Raw genomic sequence first — 20362 nt, forward strand, 5'->3', positions numbered from 1 at the left:
ACAAATCTAGACTTTTCCCATAAGCGCCGCATAACGCTTATTAATATTCTTTAATTACCATTTGACCTTCTGGCAAGAATTCGGCTCAACACCACGATAGTCAAAGAAAACGGTCAATTGCAGACGTTGATGGCCTACCAGAGCGAGGCAAATCTTCCATCACAACTCGAACGCTTTTGAAAGCATTGTACCACCCATAAGCACGTGCTTCAGTTAAAGTCGATTCACTGTAAGCCTCGCTTAACATTTTCAGTGACTCCCAAACACCACATTCCATTGGCGATGCAAAATTTAAAACAAACTCTGTAAAACATAGAATGTTTTTGCACATTTAGAAATTTGTAATATACACTAGACATGATATAACTAAAAAGAACACTGTATTTAATCTAAATAACAGACGCAAATCCAACTCCGCGCCAAAATGCAAAACAGTTGTGCCAATCTAACATTAAGAAATAAATGAATTTGAAACCCATTTTTTTGATAATGTACTTTGTTATTAATTACAACGGCCGGACAATAAAAACATTTACTTGTGGAAACTCGTACAAGAATCTCAATCAACCTTGGTTGAAATGATAAGGAGCGCAAAATAAGCCAAACGAAATGTAAGCTCGGAGACTCGAGGAATTTATTTATCCAAATGATAAATAGTCTTATATGTTGCTTTGAAATATTGCATAAATTATTCAGAGATGCATTAAGAGTACGGTTTATGAAAGTTTATTTTGATTTTGACCTAATGCTGCTGTTCGGGATATGAGTTAGTAGCAACTAAATTGACACAACTACGAGTGTCCTAGCTGTCACCGGAATCTAAGATAATTCCTTCGAGAAATAGGATTTTTCCTATCTATCTTTAGTTAGAGATAGTTAGGGAATAAGTTGACTACCGAGCCGCGGGCTGTGGGTGCGATCAAATGCATATGTATTTAAACGCATATAAGTATGTATTAGGCAAAGGAATAGGTTGTAAGCACTACTATTACGGACGTTTGGTAGGAACATAGTAGCAGTAGCAATAGCTTGAAGAAATCAGGTTTACATCCCTATGCATGGCTGCATAGGCTATATTCATTATGATCTTTTCACCAGATCTTAAACCGCGGACCTAGCTTTGTTTTCGAAAAATTTCACATGTAAAACGGAATAATCATAGGATAAGCCGGTTTTACTACGCAATGCTTATTGAATTGATAAGTTTGGTCCCGGTTACTTTGTCACTTTTATTTCAACCTAAATTCCTATCTGTTTATATGTATGTGAAAATGTCTCACTGCACCTTAACGAACCCGTTGCGGATTGGTGGGTTTTTGTACGTCAATAATGATGATCGCTCGACCTAATCGTCGATGTTCTAAAATATAATCTATTTTGCGTTTAAGCAATTTAATAGCCACCTATGTTTTAAGATCGAAGAGCAGTTAATAGTTTCAAACCAGCTTTTTTTTTAACTGCATTTATTTTGTTAATAGCAGAACTTGTTTTTGTTCTTACCAATTTAAATTTAACGTTTGACGATATTTCGCCTAAACAGAAAGTAAGCAGCAGATCAATCATACAGCTTTTCATGCCATTACCGGCAAACACGGTCTTTTTAGCGTAATGAGTTATGCATGCTATATTGGAATACACTTACAAACTCTTAAAAGATTACAGATGCATTACAATATTTTTCATTCAAATTGTCTTAATTATAGAAAACGGTGAGTAAGACTGAAGTTACTCATTGTCATGTGATTCATTGCGTCTGTAGTTCCGCTTAAGCTTAGTCTTACTTTTGTATGTATTTATGTATATCATAGATATCTCGTAGCGCTTCGCTGTCATTTGTGACTATCGCGAAATATTCTATGAATACAACAAATCTGTTTAAACTACTCATCCATCACTTATTTATAAAGTTGATGTTGCTATGATGCATAGATCACCATTTCGTAATTTTTGAAATTAACATAAAACGCTATAAAATCGCAACGTAATAATTACTATCTGAAAACCATGCTATATCTATTATTTCCCATTTCCTATGCTATTATTTATTTGGTATTTCCTGGAGATTTTTTTTTATTTGAAAAATACTTGTCTGTTGTTTTTAATTCAATTTACAAGATCGTTACTTTGACGACTCTTATTCTTGTTTTCCGCTTCAATATCTACCGTAATTAGAATACATTGACTATTATTGCGTAGATATTTCTGTAGCTATATTTTTTTTTATTGCTTATATGGGTGGACGAGCTTACACCGAGCCCACCTGGTGTTAAGTAGTTGCTGGAGCCCATAGACATCTACGACGTAAATGCGCCACCCACCTTGAGATATCAGTTCTAAGGTCTCAGCATAGTTACAACGGCTGCCCCGCCCTTCAAACCGAAATGCATTCCTGTTTCACGGCAGAAATAGGCAGAGTGGTGGTACCTACCCGCGCGAACTCACAAGAAGTCCTACCACCAGTAAAAATGCTAATTACTTAAAAATTAAGCTTTGCTGATGGTTTTCTTTATAAATATTCACGACATGACCACATTTGTGTACTAGATTCGACAAACTCTCGACAGTTAATAAAAATGAATCAATTTTCTATTATAGGACCTTCAGTGCTCTTAGCAATAAAGAGGGGTCGCACAAAGACCACAGTCGAGAGCCGAGCAGAGAATCAAGTGTTGATAATGTGTCGTCTAGCCGCGAGGACATGAATCGGGAGAACGTCTCCACGAAGATAGCCGCCGGCATGGACCGGTGGCAGAACACTCTCGAAGATATGATCAACTTACGCTCCTCGCATAATCAAGTCTTCAAGGATAACTATTGGGTGAGTTGTAACTTTTTCATTTAGGTATATTCTTCTAGACCTTAATAAACTAAGTGGATCGATATAATATGTATATAAATGGCTTAGCGTTGCCAATCTGACATAAAACTCTTTGGGAATGTTCTTTTTATTGGAAATCTGAATTAGCATAAGCTTCAATGAGAACATGTGGTAATACAGTATTGTAACCACCGTCATGTCAGTGATGAGGCTTGAGTGAAAAAAACGCTAATTAGAATAGAGGAGAGACCATATATCGTGAAATCAAACAACGATTATGCTAAAACTATATGTGCCTCTTTACTTTAAATGTCATAGAGATACATATCTAAGATTATACTAGAACTTAATAGTAACGTGTCAGTCACAACAGTGGTTAAAAACAACCTTTAACTTTTAACATGAGAGACTTTTAACATGATGTGCTTATCTAAGTTGTTATCGTAGTTGTGAAATACAAATTTAAAATACAGGTTGCTATTAATTAAAATTAATATATTTTTAAATTTTCATAAGTTTATAAATTATATTCACATATTATATTTGAATACAGTACAATATAATAAAATATTTCTCGTTTAACAGAAAATTTTATGGCTCAATTCGTATTAATTTCTAAGTAATATATTTTGTGATTAACTAATAAACTAATCACATTTTATTTTATCACTAGTCTTTGCCATATTCTTTGCTTAGTCTTTAATAGTTGATGACGCTATTATCTCTTTTATAACGGACACAATACGTCTAGGTTTTTGTAGTGAAAGCGAAATGACTACGTAATTGGGCTGACGGAAAAGTGAATTTTTATTAGATCAACCATTAAAAAGTAATTAACATACCTAGAATGATACATACCGAAAACGACCGCGACGTTCGGATCGTCATTTTAAATTTAAATTATTATTCTTTTTTTATAAAGATACAAATGAAGATATATCTTTTTTTTAAGGGATTTCATGACCTGGGAACTGAGACCTTTAGGTCAAGTCTTATTTTAATTTTTAATCTTATTTTTATGAAAAATGATAATATTGAGTGAAATTAAATGAAGATGATTAATTTGAGATGAGATGATATGGGATGAAATATAATCTCAGTAAAACTGTGGTCATTTAGTGAGATTTTTTCAGTGGACTTTTTGGAGGATCCCGAGAGGTTACGTCCCGCTGGCTTTGTTTCATTTTCCCACATTTGTGCACTTTCATAGATATTAAACAGTTAATAAACCACCATTATTACATATTTAAACCTGAAGAAACACTAAATAGACAAAATTAAACAAATCACACACAACTTCACTTCTCGCGTTCCCGCCAAAAAGTCTCATGACATATCTTAAGTTGTCATAGTATGACAAATTTACTTTCAGTCCAATTAAATCACATTGATTACCGATGTTAATTTAAAATATTATTTTGAGTTTATCTATTTCGAGGATTGTTCGTTCGTCTTGCTGGGTGCGCCCGTTTCCCGGCGCGAAGCGGAAACGCGTTACTCGTCACAATTCAAATCATTCCATGAGCCACGATCCATTCAATTCTAAATTGTCATAACTACAAATCGAACTTGTTCTATTTTAAAACGTATCACGTTTCGTTTTATCGCATTATCGGCTATAGTGAAAGTGGAGTTGCGAAGAAAGTCATTGTCTGTTTTGTGGCTAATGGTAATGTAGTGGCGGTGTAATTTTAATCCATTGATACGTACCGTTGGGGAGCGTGACCGGCAGATAGATCACGCGTCGTACGGTCACGTGAAGACAGTAAGTAGAAAATAAACGTTAGCCTTGTTGCGTACGACGCTAACCTGTTAAACTGATAAGCAAATAAGATCGCATATTGATACTTTGCAGGATTTGACAGAACACAAGATTAGTTGATAATAGATCATCGAAGTGAAGAGTTGTATGGTTTCGTCAATTTATTGCGCGATAACCGATGATAATGTACAACGAACACGGTCTCGTTTGTCGTGACGTCCTTGCACGACATAATTACTAGTCAGTCTATTCACTGTAATGGTCCCTAATCATTTTACTCTTCACCTGTACTGGTTTTAGCGTCTACAGCGTTGCTAAATACAATTTGCGATCTTAAATTAAACGTTTACAAACCCGAAATGTCAATTTAAGTGAAAAATCATGGTAACATTTTGATCTAATATTTTGACTACGTGACTACGAAAATAGTGAAGTATTTATAACTGAAGCCTTTAAATACTATTATTTAATTCATAAATTCACGGACAAGTATTTTGTAGCAAAACCACCGCATTTTGCTTTAGCAGCTTAACATTCGCTTTACGAAAGAAAAAAGAAAAAAACAGATGCTGCAACTTTTTCTATAAACCTCTCTGCTTTTGAAAAATGATTCATATTCCAAGTATTTTTAAATAGCTGTCAAAACTGCGAGAGTTCTTTCGTAATGATTAATACAGTATGTCATGAACGTCAGATAATTTTTACCAGAATTCTAAAGGAGGTTGACGGTTTTTCGAGCTTATGTATAATTGGCACACTGTACAGCCTAAATCCATTGACGGATTTTAATATATAAGATTTTTTTAATTCATCTGAGCTGTGATAATTAAAAAGTGTTTATAATATATTTAAATATGATGATTACGAAAAAAGTTAGTCAGTCATGGTATTATATTATATCCTAAATTAAAAGACAGAATAAGTATAATCGAGTAATTAACAAATTCGAAATAAAATAAGTTATTAATTGAAGTCAAAATACTTTTTAATGTATTCTCGTTTTTAAAAACAAAACACAAATTATTTTATTAGTAAATACATTAGAGGCGTGAGATAAACTAAAATACCTATATTTCTGTGAAATTTAAAGTTTTCGTTTGAACACCGTTATACGATTAGCTATCCCTCCCCTTTATAACCTAACACCTTTTTAATGCAATTTTGTATTGATTAATTTTTTTTTGTTTTGCGTTGCTCACAGTGATAAATTTACGACTAACCTAAATTTTATCGAACATGATTTAAAATGGAATCCTGGAAAAAATTATAAGAGAGAGAGAGAGAGGGAGAGAGAGAGTCTTCTTTTTCGGGAACTTCGTGCTGTTGGCAAAAAGTATTTACTTTATTAAAACTCAAACTTTAGCATGTGTAGGTATCGTATAGTAAGTGTTATAATTTGAAACGGCATTGAACCGTTCCCTTCAAAATTAAATGAATAATGAATTCAAGGTTTCGTGCGATTACGTTTTCCACGTACGACTTTCGTGATGTTTTTAAAGGTCTGTTTAGTTTTTTTTTTTTATTTAGTAATATAATCATATTCGTTTTTTCATTCACTTTATTCAATATCTCAATTCAAGTTATTCACTTACGCAGGCAAGTTTGTAACCAATTGTAATTTGAAATTAATGACCATTAATGATGTAGATTTCTATCTGAAATTTTCACTTTCAATTACACCTCTGAGCTATTGGCTCTGTCTTAAAGCTAGGATGATATTATTGGCGGGAAAATGGACGGGAATCTTTTTTATTTATGGATGTTTTTACGGTCCATCTACGAGTATTGTTACGTGTCATGGTATATATGTCTATTTACAACGAAAACACCTTGAAACATGAGCAATTGTTTGAGATCCGTTGTCGGAGATGAGTTCATCCATGCTACCTGAAGCCACTACGTTGTTCCACCGTGCGTTTCCAGAGATCTTTTTTGTCACGTACCATCCGGCTTTGGAATGAGCTCCCCTCCACGGTGTTTCCCGAGCGCTATGACATGTCCTTCTTCAAACGAGGCTTGGGGAGAGTATTAAACAATAGGCAGCGGCTTGGCTCTCCCCTGGCATTGCTGACATCTATGAGCGACGGTAACCACTCACCATCAAATAGGCAAAAAAAAAAACATGAGTACCAAGTCTGAGTTTTAAAGTAAAACGGCTGCCTCACCCTTAAAATCGAATATTCTGATTGCAAAATACTCTTATAAATAGCAGTGAATTAAAGTGAGTGGCGGATTCCGTATTGTGATTAATGTCTATGGATCCCATTAACCACTCAACAACAAGTGGACCGCGATGGAGAATGTGTGCTTTTACGTTTCTTCTATCTATTTTTCGTGATTTGTTATGAAAAAGATCCACGGGTCCCTTTGTGATATAATATGATAAAATAATAAACCATTTATAATGATTCGTAAAACAAAGGTCGTCGCACACACATATATTTTAGTTTAATTCAGCAGTTGTCATTTGTGACAACTTGAACTCAAAGTAGTCAGCGGCTTGGCTCTGCGCCTGGCATTGCTAGCCTCCACGGGCGACGGTAACCACTCACCATCAGATGTGCCATGTGCTCGTCTGCTTACACGGCATTAAATAAAAAAATTGTGGGTGTGGAGTTGAATTGCCAAATAATTTCAACAACTTTGTTATCAAAATAATATAATTAGTACTCTCATCGCACTATAAGACAATTCTAATATCCATATATAGTAACGCGATAGCATCTTTCTTTTCTTATGTAATACTTTCACTCGTACGACGCAAGCAATTATTTTGTACGCATTGCGTTTACGGCGACTGTGCACACGATCAGACTTTTTATTTTTTTAACGTAGGTATATTACGAAATAATATGTATGTACTGTGATTAAGATTTTTTTTAATTTGCTATCTATATATTAATACGTGAAGCAAAAACTTTGTATCCCTTTTTACGAAAATTGCGCGGACGGAGGAGTATGAAATTTTCCACACTTATAGAGAATATAGAGAAGAAATGCACAATGCTAATATATTTTTTAAATAATACATAAAAGATACATTAAATTAATAAAGAAAACATTACACACACTACATACCATGTATTTGACGCACACACGCATGCATACTATTTATTGTCAAACTTTTGTTCTTGACGTCTGTGGTCAAATTGAGAATAGATTAAATATTGTTTGTCTTTGTTAATATTTTTTATAGTGTAGTCTTGGCCAAATTTGTGATTATAAAAGTATAAAACACAATCATAATAGTGTAAAAACTTACAATTCCAATTAATTATAGGTGAATTTCGACTACTGCAGGAACTCTAGTTTAGGGAAAGACACTTCGGTGCTTACGTCTTCTTTTACGGTTCCTTAAAAGGCTATTAAGGATTCAAGGGAGATTCAGTTTCAGTTCTCTCCGCATATATTACCAGTACGCTAATAGACCAGCCCGCGTTTACGGGAGGTCATGATCTGAGTCGAGACGGGCATATACCACAGTTTGTTCTATTCTACCGTGGGGACATCATGTGTTTGGGTTTGACGGATGAAGCAGCCGGCTCGAAACAATACGATTTGACCGGGAGATATATTCCTGATTAATAAATAAAATTAATTAATTAATAACTAAAAAGTTGACAGCGTTCACGTTGTCATGTCTGTGGACTCCTTCGACATTTTATACCACGTGGGCCGTGAGCTTGTTCGTCGGTCTACCCGAAAAATAGTAGTCAGGAGGCAAAATATGTTAGTGCTAAACTAAAAGTTAGTGCTAACCAAATCGAAATTCTCAAGCAATAAGGGAAACTAGTTTAAATTTTCCTATTATTCTTTAATAATATTACATACATTCTTTAGAGAAAATGTTATATCTACAGTACAGATATTAGGTTACAGGATATTAGGTAAAACAAAAGACTGTTTACTTGAAACTCTTACGATCATTAGCACTTCAAGTTGCTAAAGCAAGAGCAAGTTGATAAACTCCGACATCATTTGTACGGTAATTAACGCCCCTGACTGCTGGGCCGAGGATCTTGGGTTTGATTTCCATATCAGGCCAATATTCTGTCACTATCATCTTTCATTCTCCCTTTACGTTTTCGTCATCTATTTTCCTACTTCCTCCAAATAGGTTGAAGTCGTTCTACTTAAACGTGGTGGTTGTTTATGTAGCCGTCACATAATAGATGTCAATCTCTGCATTCCATTGTTCAGATAATCTTAAGCTGGAACCAGATGATTTATCAACGCACCCTAGATAGTGCCGGGCCCAGTGAAGCGCGCCTGTAATTTTCTAAAAAGTACACTAAGAAGTGCTTTATTTTATAAGTTGTTTTAATTCTGTACGAAGCGCATGCGAGGTCGCCCGCCGATATTCGCTGACCTGATTTTTAATATTTTCTGTTCGAATTTCGTCCTCCTATAGTTTGTTTAACGCCAACGCAGAAGCCTTAATTGTTTTCGTTACGATTTTGTAACATAAATGTTTGATGAAAAATATACTTGAAGCTAATTTATATGGATAGGAAAACATTTATTCATTTGTTTACGCCTGCAGTTCGTTTATAAATTAAACTAGGAATGCAAGAGTCCATGTATATGTATATGTTTATATTTAGAAAGTTCAGTAATTCAAGCGCGTTTCTTATTCGTGTAAGCGGGTTTGATGGGTACTAATAAATTTTTGTTATTTCTAACAGTCAACGGCCTACTAATGTGATATATCTTGGTACCGTAGAAAACAACCCAATAATTTACAGGATTAATGAATTATGAGGAGTTTAAATTGTGTTATGGGACAAAGCTGTTAGATAAATCTTGCTATAATAATTCTTAGTAGAACTTCGACATTGTGAACTTCGAACTAAAAGTTGCATTTTGTGTGTATTATTTAATTAATATCATTACCAAATTGACTGATACTGTCAGTTAATAAAAAGCTATAGCTACGATTTGGGAACAAATAATGCTTTGCACTGAGCCAAGACTTTTTTGAGCCATCGATGTAGCTGTCTGTGTATCTTTATACGTATGTACTTTATATGTGTGAATTTTGTATTTGCTTGTTGTTTTTTATGTGTGAGTCATTTTCTAAGGTGCCTTTTTGGATCTAATGCGGACAAATTTCATCTTGAGCTTACATTAACGTTGGTTGCACTTGTATAAAACAATATAAGTACTGTAGTTTCAGTACTGCAAATTCGACCACATTCACTGACATCTCGGAATTCAGGATTTCTACTAATGCATAAAGCATTATATTTTCTCTATTCTTTTGTTAATGATATTAAACAAAAAAGCTGAATATTTTCAAGAGAAAATATTGGAAGCACTCAAGCTGAAGTTCGTCAATGATTATTGAATAAGAAAAATAAATAAAATACAGTTGACAAATGGCGAAAAAAATTAACTTGTTTGTCTCTGGTTAATTGTTTATATTTGACTTTTGATTAAACTTAAAATTTACAACATTTAAACGTTAAATCTGATTGTTTATGTTAGGATATTTCCAGCGCGACCTTTAAAATAGTTAAGTGGTGAACAGTAATTATTACGCTCGAAACGTAATGTTGGTACACGGAACAGAGTGATCATTGACCAAGACACTGAATATCTGAAGTTCGTTTTTATTAACACAGCCTAATTAGCTATTAAACAGAAACCAAACATCCCGCTTCGATGCAAAATCTACGTATCAAAAGAACTGTTTTGGTATTTTTCCATTTTAGTTACGTACCTATGCATAGATATGCGATGAAGAGTAATTATTTGTCCATAAAGAAAGTTAATTCAGTTGACGCGAGATATTAAGCTTTTTTTTACCTATTCGCTGGTAACCTAAGGGGATATTTCAGCTACGTGTGGACGAGTAGGTGAACTCACGGGCTCAACCCGAGAAAATTTCCTAACTCTAGCCCCAGCATGAGTAGCGCTTCGCAGAATCTACCACCTGATCGGAATCAGACCCACGGAGAAGATTCGGCGAGAAACTCAGTGGGTTATTTATTAACTAAATTAAATTTAGGGTTCAGGATTCAGTGTATTTTTTCTAATAATAGTTCGATTGCTACTATGCTTTGAACTCAAGGTTGCTTTTTTTCCTACCTAAGCTGTAAGGCCTTGTGAGGCTATTTCAGCGTAACCTTAACTAGTAGGTGAGCTCACGGGGCTCAAACCGGAGTGATGCTAACACTGGCTCTAGCAAGAGCAGTGCCTCGCAGAATCTACCACCGGATCGGAAATGCGACCCACTGAGAAGATCCGGCGAGAAACTCAGTGGGCTGTGTCTATGGGTTAATTCACTCATCGAGCCCTTCGTCGCAAGCGACGGGTTCGACGAGAACGATGACCTATGCTTGAGGTACCTAAAAGCACCGTTAATGGATCGGGAGGATCCGTAATGACGTGTTTTGGGCGACGTCGACTGTTTACCATTCGGTCTACAGGATTGGGTATGTAGTTTCCAGCGGCCACGATAAGGTTCTCATTCGTGCCGCCTTTTCAAAGTGCAAATTTCGTGTTGCATTCAAAGTGTATATACAAAAAACGCCAATAATTACCATCGTAAAAATTTGATTTTACACCGCATGAGCGACCTATTTTAAACCCGTCGAAATCAGCTGACGATCGGGCCATCGAGCGGCATCGGAATATCTAACACGTGCCGTGTGCGTCCGGTGCGTGCCATTGAAAACCTTGTAGGGTTAGGCGAGCGCCTTGATCGACAAAGTCTTGGTGAAATCGCAAGGAACATACAAACAAGACAATTTAGAGTCAATGTATTCTAGTTACTTAACTTACTTAAGGGTAACATTTTATTTTGATGGCCACATTACTCCGCGGTTACGTCGGAAATTATTTTTTAGCATGTCATATTAATAACATTAGATACCAGTTCTGAATTACACACGACCAGTAAATTACGAACGTTTTTTATCGAAACATTTCATTATGTCAGTTTCTTGTGATTTATCTAAGTATCTATATGTTAATTTTGTTTTTATTGTGATCAGGATAGATCAGAAATTTGCTTGCTTCGTATTTTGATAACAGCAAAATACATAATATATGATGGCAGAGTTGTGAGGAAAAAAAGATTCGTTAATAATTTTGCACGTTACAAATTGTAACCGTCGTTTTTAATTATTACATTAGATACTTGTGCTTGTTTATTTGAGATAGTATCGGTTCATTCATAATGATAATACAAGTTGTTTCGTACGTATTAATGTTACGATTTTAATGATAGTGTTTGCTTTGTTATCTATACTAATATTATAAAGAGGAAAGATTTGTTTGTTTGTTTGTTTCGAATAGGCTCCGAAACTACTGGACCGATTTGAAAAATTCTTTTTCCATTAGAAGCCGACATTGTCCCTGATGAACATATGTATGTTTTAATGTTTCCGAAGCGAAGCGAGGGCGGGTCGCTAGTTATTTAGGTAATAACTTTGATATTCATCATTCGATTATTTGTCTAGCCATCGGTCAGATATTCTAAAGATAATAATTATATATAGATAGTATTTAACAAAAGATAACAATATAATTTTTATTTCCACGGATTTTTAAGTATTTTTAATTGTGTACACAGATACCCGTGTACACAATTAAATACCCGTGTACTTTTACGGTTTAATCTCGCAATTTTTATTGTCATTATATTATTTCGGTCGATTTTCGTTCGTAAACGCGAAAACTGTATCCGTAAAATACAATAACAATGCTGTATCTGTTAACCAGAAGAGATGAGGGTAGTCACTGCAGAGTCAGCGAATAGTGTTTAAGGAATTGATATTTTTCATATAATTATCTAAAGTCAAAGCAAAGTATGACCGGGTTACAATAGTAATTTAAAAAAACAAAACTTTTTTCTAATATAAATTTTAAAAGATTTCCGTTAAATTTTAATTTAATTTTTATTTTCAATTATTGTTATTTATTTCATAGTAAAACATGCCGATTATTTATTAGCTGTTAGGTTTTTATTTCAATGTGACATTATGGACATTGATTCCTCATTACTATTTCACATTACCTTCGTATTGCACCAGTTTCATCCCCCATACTTTCTGCACAGTGCGTTTTCAGAAGTCACATCTGTCTTGTCTTACCTCGTACCTCGTTCCTCTTCCCCAGTATTTCCTCATCCCTGAGACTTGATTCTCTGCAGCATTTTGTAGTAGTACTGCTCAAAATATCAATATTTCATAATTTTTTTAGATGGACCATTTATCATTAGCTCATTACATTAGTCTACTCCTCAAAGCCAGATCATACGTAAAACCTTAATTTACAATTGACATCGTAACGAAATATAGTCTGGACTGGAATTTATTTCCGTTTTTGAAACCAATTTACTCATATGAATCTCAAGGAAGATTTAAATTCAACTGAAATGTTGTTTTGTTTCAGGCTCAGAATGGTTTTGATGAACTTCGTCGTTATGTGAAACAAGGAAGCGACTTCAGCAAGGAGCTAGCTTCAATATTACAAGAAAGGTATGTTTTTAATGAAAAACAACATATAAATATATTAACGAAATAAATGTATTAACAGAGAAATGTTAACAATAGGTATGCTTCCACCCACGTCACAGAGTAGGTGCCGTCTTCAATGTTTTTCGACCTTCACATTCTCAACAACAAATGATAACTCGGCCGTATGCAGGCGTTCATTATGGTACCATGAACGTTTTAGCATACCGATGAAAAAAAATAAAACATTAATACAATTCTGTTGTTACGCTCCGCTCCATCGATGAATACTAAAGGCAAGTCGTGCGAATGCTAGATTGGCAATCTTATCGACTTTTCTTTTGTAAAGTTTAGGTACAATTAACTCACATAACAATGTCATATTGTTTGCTAGCAAAACGGTCCGATGATCCAGAGCCATGCTGTCCGTAAACAACAATGAGCATATTTTAATGTGATTACACCAAACGCGTGATAATATGGATATTGATCAGACGCGCGTCTTTCGCCGTTTGATATCAATCAAACATACGCTTAAATAAGGACGCGGCAATGGCCACAAAATCAAAAATAGCGCGTCGCGAGGTTCCGCCAAGTGGGCCAGATACAGACGCAAATAACGCGCTCTAAAGCTTATTCTCGCCCATTGGACTACTCTGCATTATCATTTTTACACAACCGAACCGTTTTTATGTCCCAAGATACTCGCACGGACATAAAAACAAACAATTGCGACATAATTGCGTTCGTTGTCTATGAACGCGTACGTAAACGAATGCGAAAGTCTATCTTTAAAATTGCAATGAATCGTCTGATTCTCATTATAGAGTCGAGGCGGAAAATTATTATTCAAAATGCTTGGCCAAGCTCAGCACCAAACTAAGCAAAGCGTGCAAAGAAAGTGTCGGCTCCTGCGCGGAAGCATGGAAACATGTCGCCTTAGAAATGGAGAAACGTGCTGAAATACACAGGTAAACTAGCTATCAGCTCGATTAAAACGCTCCGGGAAACAGAAATTTAACTGAATTGTATTCGATATATTACAGAAATTACTCAAGTGGCCTATCGGATGAGCTAGTGAAACCAATGAAACACGTAATCGACAGTCAATTGAAACTTAGGAAGAAGGTAATTAATTATGTAATTTTAATTCTTTATCTGTCTATCGTTAAATGGTATTAATCACATATATATATTTTTATCTGACAGATTGAAGGGAACGTGGATAAGACTACACGGACCTTATCCGATTGGCGAACTGCTGAAGCCAAGTCCAAGAAACAGTCTCACGCCGCTGCGAGAGAGAACGAGAAGTTGCAAGACGCCTCTCTAGAGTTTAGGTCTGATGAATGTGTTATTCGTGACAGAACCAGGCTCTGTTTTCGTTTTTAGTCAAGTAATTTAATGAGGTCTGGTTACGTCATGAGTTTATTCGAAGGATCCTTCAATGCGATGCGAATGACACTGGCGAATGTTTGGACAGTTACCCTGTGCTTGCGTTTACTTATAAGACAACAGCAACACATAATTTCAAGAACTCCTCTATTCTTTCCAGTCGCATTTCGCGCAGTTCAAGTGTGGGTCACATTCCGCATGCCCATTCGATTTTGACCGCGGCTAGAGCTGAACGCGTCACAACAACGTCAAATGAAAGAGACGCAGCTAAACTCCAAGTGAAGAAACGGAAGACAGAGGATGCTGTCAAGAAAACTGAAGTGGATTATTATAACGTTTGTGTTCAAGCTGAAAGAGCCAGGTAATCAAATCTTACTACTAGTAATCATTTTGATTAATCCGGACCCTTTATAGAATATTTAGTAACGTATTTGCGTTTTTTTTAGATTGGAATGGGAAACCAGCGTTATGAAAGGAGCTGGTATGCTGGAGTCTCTTGAGGAAGAGAGACTTTCACAGCTGAAGACTGCAGCCGATTGCTACCTCAGATTAACTTCTGCAGTACCTTCCCAATTAGCTGAGGTATATTTCGTGTGATACAATAACAAATGTAATATGTATAATTATTTTTTTATACATATGTGTATTTATGTGTAAATTTTATATTTGCAATTAGCGATTTGTTGTACCTCTATATTTGTTTAACACAAGATTGAATCGTAAGAATGGTGAGTTTGGAATGATGTGGCCTTGACTCTCAATTGTTTGAACTATGTTTTCTTCAACATTAGGCCACGAACACACTGGTGAATCCGATTAAGAATGCAAACGCAAATGTTGACATGAGGGTCGTGCGTGGAGTGCGATCAGCCCCCGCAGGCGCGAGTGAACAACTCTTGCCTGATTTCTACTGTGAACACACGACCTTAGCTATGAATCGGGAACGACGCAAACAGGTAACTATCCATTGTTTTCAACGAGGAAAGAATTAGGTAATAGTATAAAAAATTACCCTCTCCATTGCTCTTTGGGTGACCTTGAGCCTTCTCATAAGGCCCTTTGTGAGCGACCACGTCTCAGTGCCATATGTCATCACTGGCAACACACACTGATCAAAGACTTTCGTCTTGAGACACTGTGGTATTTGTGATGAGAAGATTTTACGTAGCTTTCCGAACGCTGCCCATCCGAGCTGGATTTGAAGTGGAACAGATGGCCGTTGGGGCCAGAAGGTTCTTGAGTGGTGACCGCGTACTGGGAGACGTAGCGTGGGTAGGCCTCCCACAAGGTGGGCCGACGACCTATTGAGGTTCGCGGGGATCCGCTGGATGCAGGCAGCGCAGGACCGGTCTTTGTGGCGAGGCTTGGGGGAGGCCTATGTCCAGCAGTGGACGTCCATGGGCTGATAGAATAGAAAAAAATAAAAAATTACACCGTTCGAACACTGATAATATTAATCGACAAACAATTTTTTAGTATAACCAAGGGACACTACACTCTTCTTTGATTTACTACTACTTACAAATAAACCAAAACAGGTTTTGGTAAAAGAATGTAGGTATGTTTGTTTTGAATGCTATTTAGCTTTTGGATGTGTAACACTGATTATGATCTATGAAATCAAAGTGTATTTCTGTAAGTGGCCTCTGCTGATCCTTTAAGTTAAGCTGTGCTATTGAGATCACGATGCCTTAACGTGGCCTTACTGGTGGTAGGACCTTTTGTGAGCCCGCGCGGGTGTGTACCACCACCCAGCCCGTGAAGCAGTAATGAGTTTCGGTTTGGAATGGTGGGGCAGCCGTTGTAACTATACTGAGACCTTAGAACTCATATCTCGGGGTGGATGACGGCATTTGCGTTGTGGATGTCTATGGGTTCCAGTAACCACTTAAAACCAGGTGGGCTGTGAGCTCGTCCACCCATCGAAGCAATAAAAAAAAACGTTAACAAAGCTTTGTGAAAAATATGTTTAATTTTTGAATTTATTATGTTTATTCAAGACCACTACAAAGATAGACATCGGATATCTACCACCCAGTGGGTGTTGTTACTTGCTAGACCAAATGTTGGAAAGTTGTCTTTCGAAACTTGTTTGTGCGTGAGATTTCATATTACCATTGTTAGTGCGATTTAGGTGTTCGCCATAGATAATTTATTATATTCGCAGATAAATAAATACCACCATAAAATATAGAAATCATTATAAAATGAAAAAAAATATCTACTGTACAGTTTTGAAGCAAAAATTAAACAAGGGTTTCAGTTTTAAAAATAAAAATTAAAAGTACATAACGTTTTAGCACTGTCCGTTCTGTGATTTATATTTAACAGGAGTAGTTCTAAGTATGCAGGTAGTAACGAGAAACATATTCCATGAATCTAGGTTCGCTGACCATTACAATAATTATCAGTCGCCAAGCACAGGCAAAAAGTAATTACCTTGTGATGGAATGAACCGCGAATGTGAAGCATTTATAAAGTAGGTGCTTTGTTGGAGTTTAGATCACATTAATTTGATTCCATTACCTACTTTCAGCTGACCTTCCATTCGAATTCCACGAACTCAAATAAATAAAAAAGAAATTAATCTTAATTTTAAATAAAAAAACAAATCTTAAATTATAACCGCCCATATTTATAATAACTAAAATTATTCTTATAAATAAAATACTTGACTATTCAGCCAAAAAAATTAAAGCAAATCCCCCTCTAGTGTAATAATTGAACGCTTTTGTCTTTTTTTTCTAGGCCATTTTGAAAATCCTACAGCTTGTCAAACAAGATATCGACAGAGAGCGCAAGTCGAAACAAGGACTAGAAAAGCTATCGATGGCCATCAAACAAACACCGACATTCGGAAACGATGATTCGCAGCAAAATGTCGCAGATAAACTTTATCATGTAAGTTAAGTCTTAAATACAAAAAAAAGATGTGTGGTATCGTGGGACACCGGATAGGAACGAAGTTCCTTATTATAAAAATGTTCATTTTAAGTTCCATTCGAGGTATAAAGAAAATAATTATTCGGGTATACATTTTTTATTATGATTTTTTTATTGATAAAAATAAATAAAAAACTATTTGCCAAAGTTATCAACTTTATTTCATTCGCAATTATTTATAAAAAATATATATAATAATAATATACAAAGAAACAGCTATTTATATGAATAATAATAATAACCGTCATCACGTAGACTAAACATTAGACACTGTATAGTCATCATACTAAGACTATACATAAAAAAGTGTCGTGACAACTTTTCGTAAGAATTTTTTCCGTCTAGCCCCCTTTCACAACGCGCGATAAGGAACTTCGTTCCAAAACTTCGTTCCAATATAATATTGCAGATGTCGTTAGCGCCTAAAATAATGTATTGACAACGATCGCTTTGAAATGAGGGAAACTACTGACAAAGAGAGAGAAAGAGATGATGCATATGAAATCTTAGAAGTGTCTAATTGCCGAGTCGATTCCGAAATGAAGCTTATAGTTTCCCTTTTGTTATTATTTAAGTTCGTAGATTTCTAGGTACACAGTTCTTGTTAGGAAAACGATTTTTTTTTGCAAATAGCTACTAAATGCAAAGCGAAAAAACAACTAAAACTAAATTTAACACGGCACCACGTAAAATATCCATGTAACATAATATATTATTATTGTATAAAGATAAAGATAAAGAAGCCTTTCTTAACAACCTTAATTCATATTTAGCTACATACTACTCATTTCATTTATTATTTTTTCTTTGCATTTGACATTGGCTAAGATTGTTTTGCTTTCTATTTTGGTATTATTAATTATTTTGCTTATTATTGTATATATAACAATAATAATATATACAATAATGAACAATAAAAACAACAATGAGGGTTATCGTAACACGTCTTCATGGCCATGTTCTTTACATACAATTATTTCCAGATGAGAAGCATGCTAACGTATTTAGAAGCAATTAGGTACAAAATCACGGCGAGTCTAAACGAATTAGACAATAGAACCCCAGTGCAGCATCCTCTATCCACACACATACAAGTGGTCAGGGATAAGCAAGGCTTACAACAGAGCATACTGAAGGTAGGGTTGTATTTTTGTCACATTGTTTTAAAGTACATCGCTTAGCAAGTATATTTTCACACAACGTAGTGACAAAGCATTTTTCTATTCTTTTTAATTTAATCAACCATCTAGATGAGTTAAAGAATAAGAAAAGAGAGCTTCACGGCTTCTTTTAAGTGGTTAATGCTGCGCGTAGACGTCACAACCTCGCGGCCGTTCTATATGTTGGTTAAAAACTCTCCCAAACTGGAACACGTGACAATTTCGAAATACGTATAGGCAAACTTTAGCTGTTTGCACAAACAATACCCCTACTTACCTATTTTTTATCCTACCTATGCTGATAGATAGCCTTGAGAGGCTATTTCAGCTTCGCCTTGACGTGTGTAGGTGAGCTCGCGGGGCTCAAACCGGAAGTGTTGCTAACACTGGCCCTAGCAAGAGCTGTGCTTCGCAGAACCTACCGCCGGATCGGCGACCCACTGAGAAGATCCGGTGAAAAACTCAGTGAGCTGTGTCTATGGGTTAATTTTCTCGTCTAGCCCTTCGTCGCAAGCGACGGGCTCGGTGAGGATGGTGACCGGTGCTTGAGGTACCTAAAAGTTAATGGATCAGGAGGATCCGCAATGTCCTGTTTAGGGCGACGGTGACGTCTACTGTTTACCATTCGGTCCACAGGATCGGATATGTAATTTCCGGCGGCCACGACAAGAGGGTTTTTGACTGTCGTGTAATGCCGCCTTCTCAAAGCGACCTACCAATAAATATACCTTATATGATTTTTTTACCCAGGTACCACCGTGGTTGCAAACTGATTACCAGAACGAAGTAAATAAAAACCTCCAACCTAACTACTCCGCGCTAACTAAAAGCGTTAACGGAGGTGAAGAAAGAGAAAGGCGGGATTCGATAATGAGTAGAGCATCTAGCAAGTTAAGGATAGAACATCTTTCATTTAGAAGAAACACTGAGAACAAGAGTGCGCCGGCGACCCCCGTGATGACTCCTATAAGTGTCGATTTACCGACGCCGACGCTGCTGGACGGCAAGGCGCAGATGTTGGGGACCCCAGTCCCGCCTGAGAGTCCTTTAGATTGGAGCGAACGTGGTGCCGGTGACGGTCTTTCGAATCAACATGACAGTGATTTTGGTGAGTGTGAATAAGTTGAAAATGTCAAAGGTGTTTGCTTCATATAAGGGACTAGCGACCCACCCTCGCTTCGCTTCGGAAACATAAAACACACATGAAACCAAAAAAAATAAATAAAAAAAAAATAAAATAAAAGCAGCCTATGTTCATCAGGGACAATGTCAGCTTCTAATGGAAAAAGAATTTTTCAAATCGGTCCAGTAGTTTCGGAGCCTATTCGAAACAAACAAATCTTTCCTCTTTATAATATTAGTATAGATAAGGGATAGCTGTACCCGTCCGCTTTGCTGGGCATTTAAAATTAACATTATTGTTTCTCACTCCCACAAAAAATCTCATCATTAACGGCCCCGCAATTGGTGTAGGGAGTCCAACACTCAAATAAATATTAGCCTATCCATTAAGTACATGTATTTTCTACATGGGTACCAAGTTTCGAGTCAATCGGATGTATGGTTCAGTAGTTATAACGGAACATCCGTAAAAACCACTGTAGATTTATATATTAGTACAGATATATTTGGAAAAAAATAGGCTTTAACGAATTCCAAGTTATAACGCATTTTTAATACACATCTGATAATAACTTTATTTATAAACGAAATATACTTTTTTGCATTGATCGTTTTAATAAATTTTCCTATAGATTTAAATAGATTATACGACTTTCGTTTCAAGATATTTATCATTGTTGAGTTTCAGCGCATGACTCAT

General features: G+C 36.0%; 1 protein-coding gene across 1 annotated transcript in view; it reads left to right on the forward strand.

Moving 5' to 3' along the window:
• The window catches only part of LOC101745785 (nostrin), a 74189-nt gene that overhangs the window by 50135 nt on the left and 3692 nt on the right, over positions 1-20362 (forward strand). The window contains exons 2-12 of the mRNA XM_038012826.2: positions 2596-2818; positions 12981-13066; positions 13870-14013; positions 14089-14170; positions 14252-14382; positions 14598-14798; positions 14884-15019; positions 15229-15393; positions 17186-17338; positions 18364-18516; positions 19291-19648. Of these exons, the coding sequence (XP_037868754.1) occupies positions 2596-2818; positions 12981-13066; positions 13870-14013; positions 14089-14170; positions 14252-14382; positions 14598-14798; positions 14884-15019; positions 15229-15393; positions 17186-17338; positions 18364-18516; positions 19291-19648 (1832 nt within the window). The remainder of the gene's footprint in view (positions 1-2595; positions 2819-12980; positions 13067-13869; positions 14014-14088; positions 14171-14251; positions 14383-14597; positions 14799-14883; positions 15020-15228; positions 15394-17185; positions 17339-18363; positions 18517-19290; positions 19649-20362) is intronic.

The sequence above is a fragment of the Bombyx mori genome, chromosome 1 (assembly GCF_030269925.1).
Source record: "Bombyx mori chromosome 1, ASM3026992v2".
Lineage (NCBI taxonomy): Eukaryota > Metazoa > Arthropoda > Insecta > Lepidoptera > Bombycidae > Bombyx > Bombyx mori.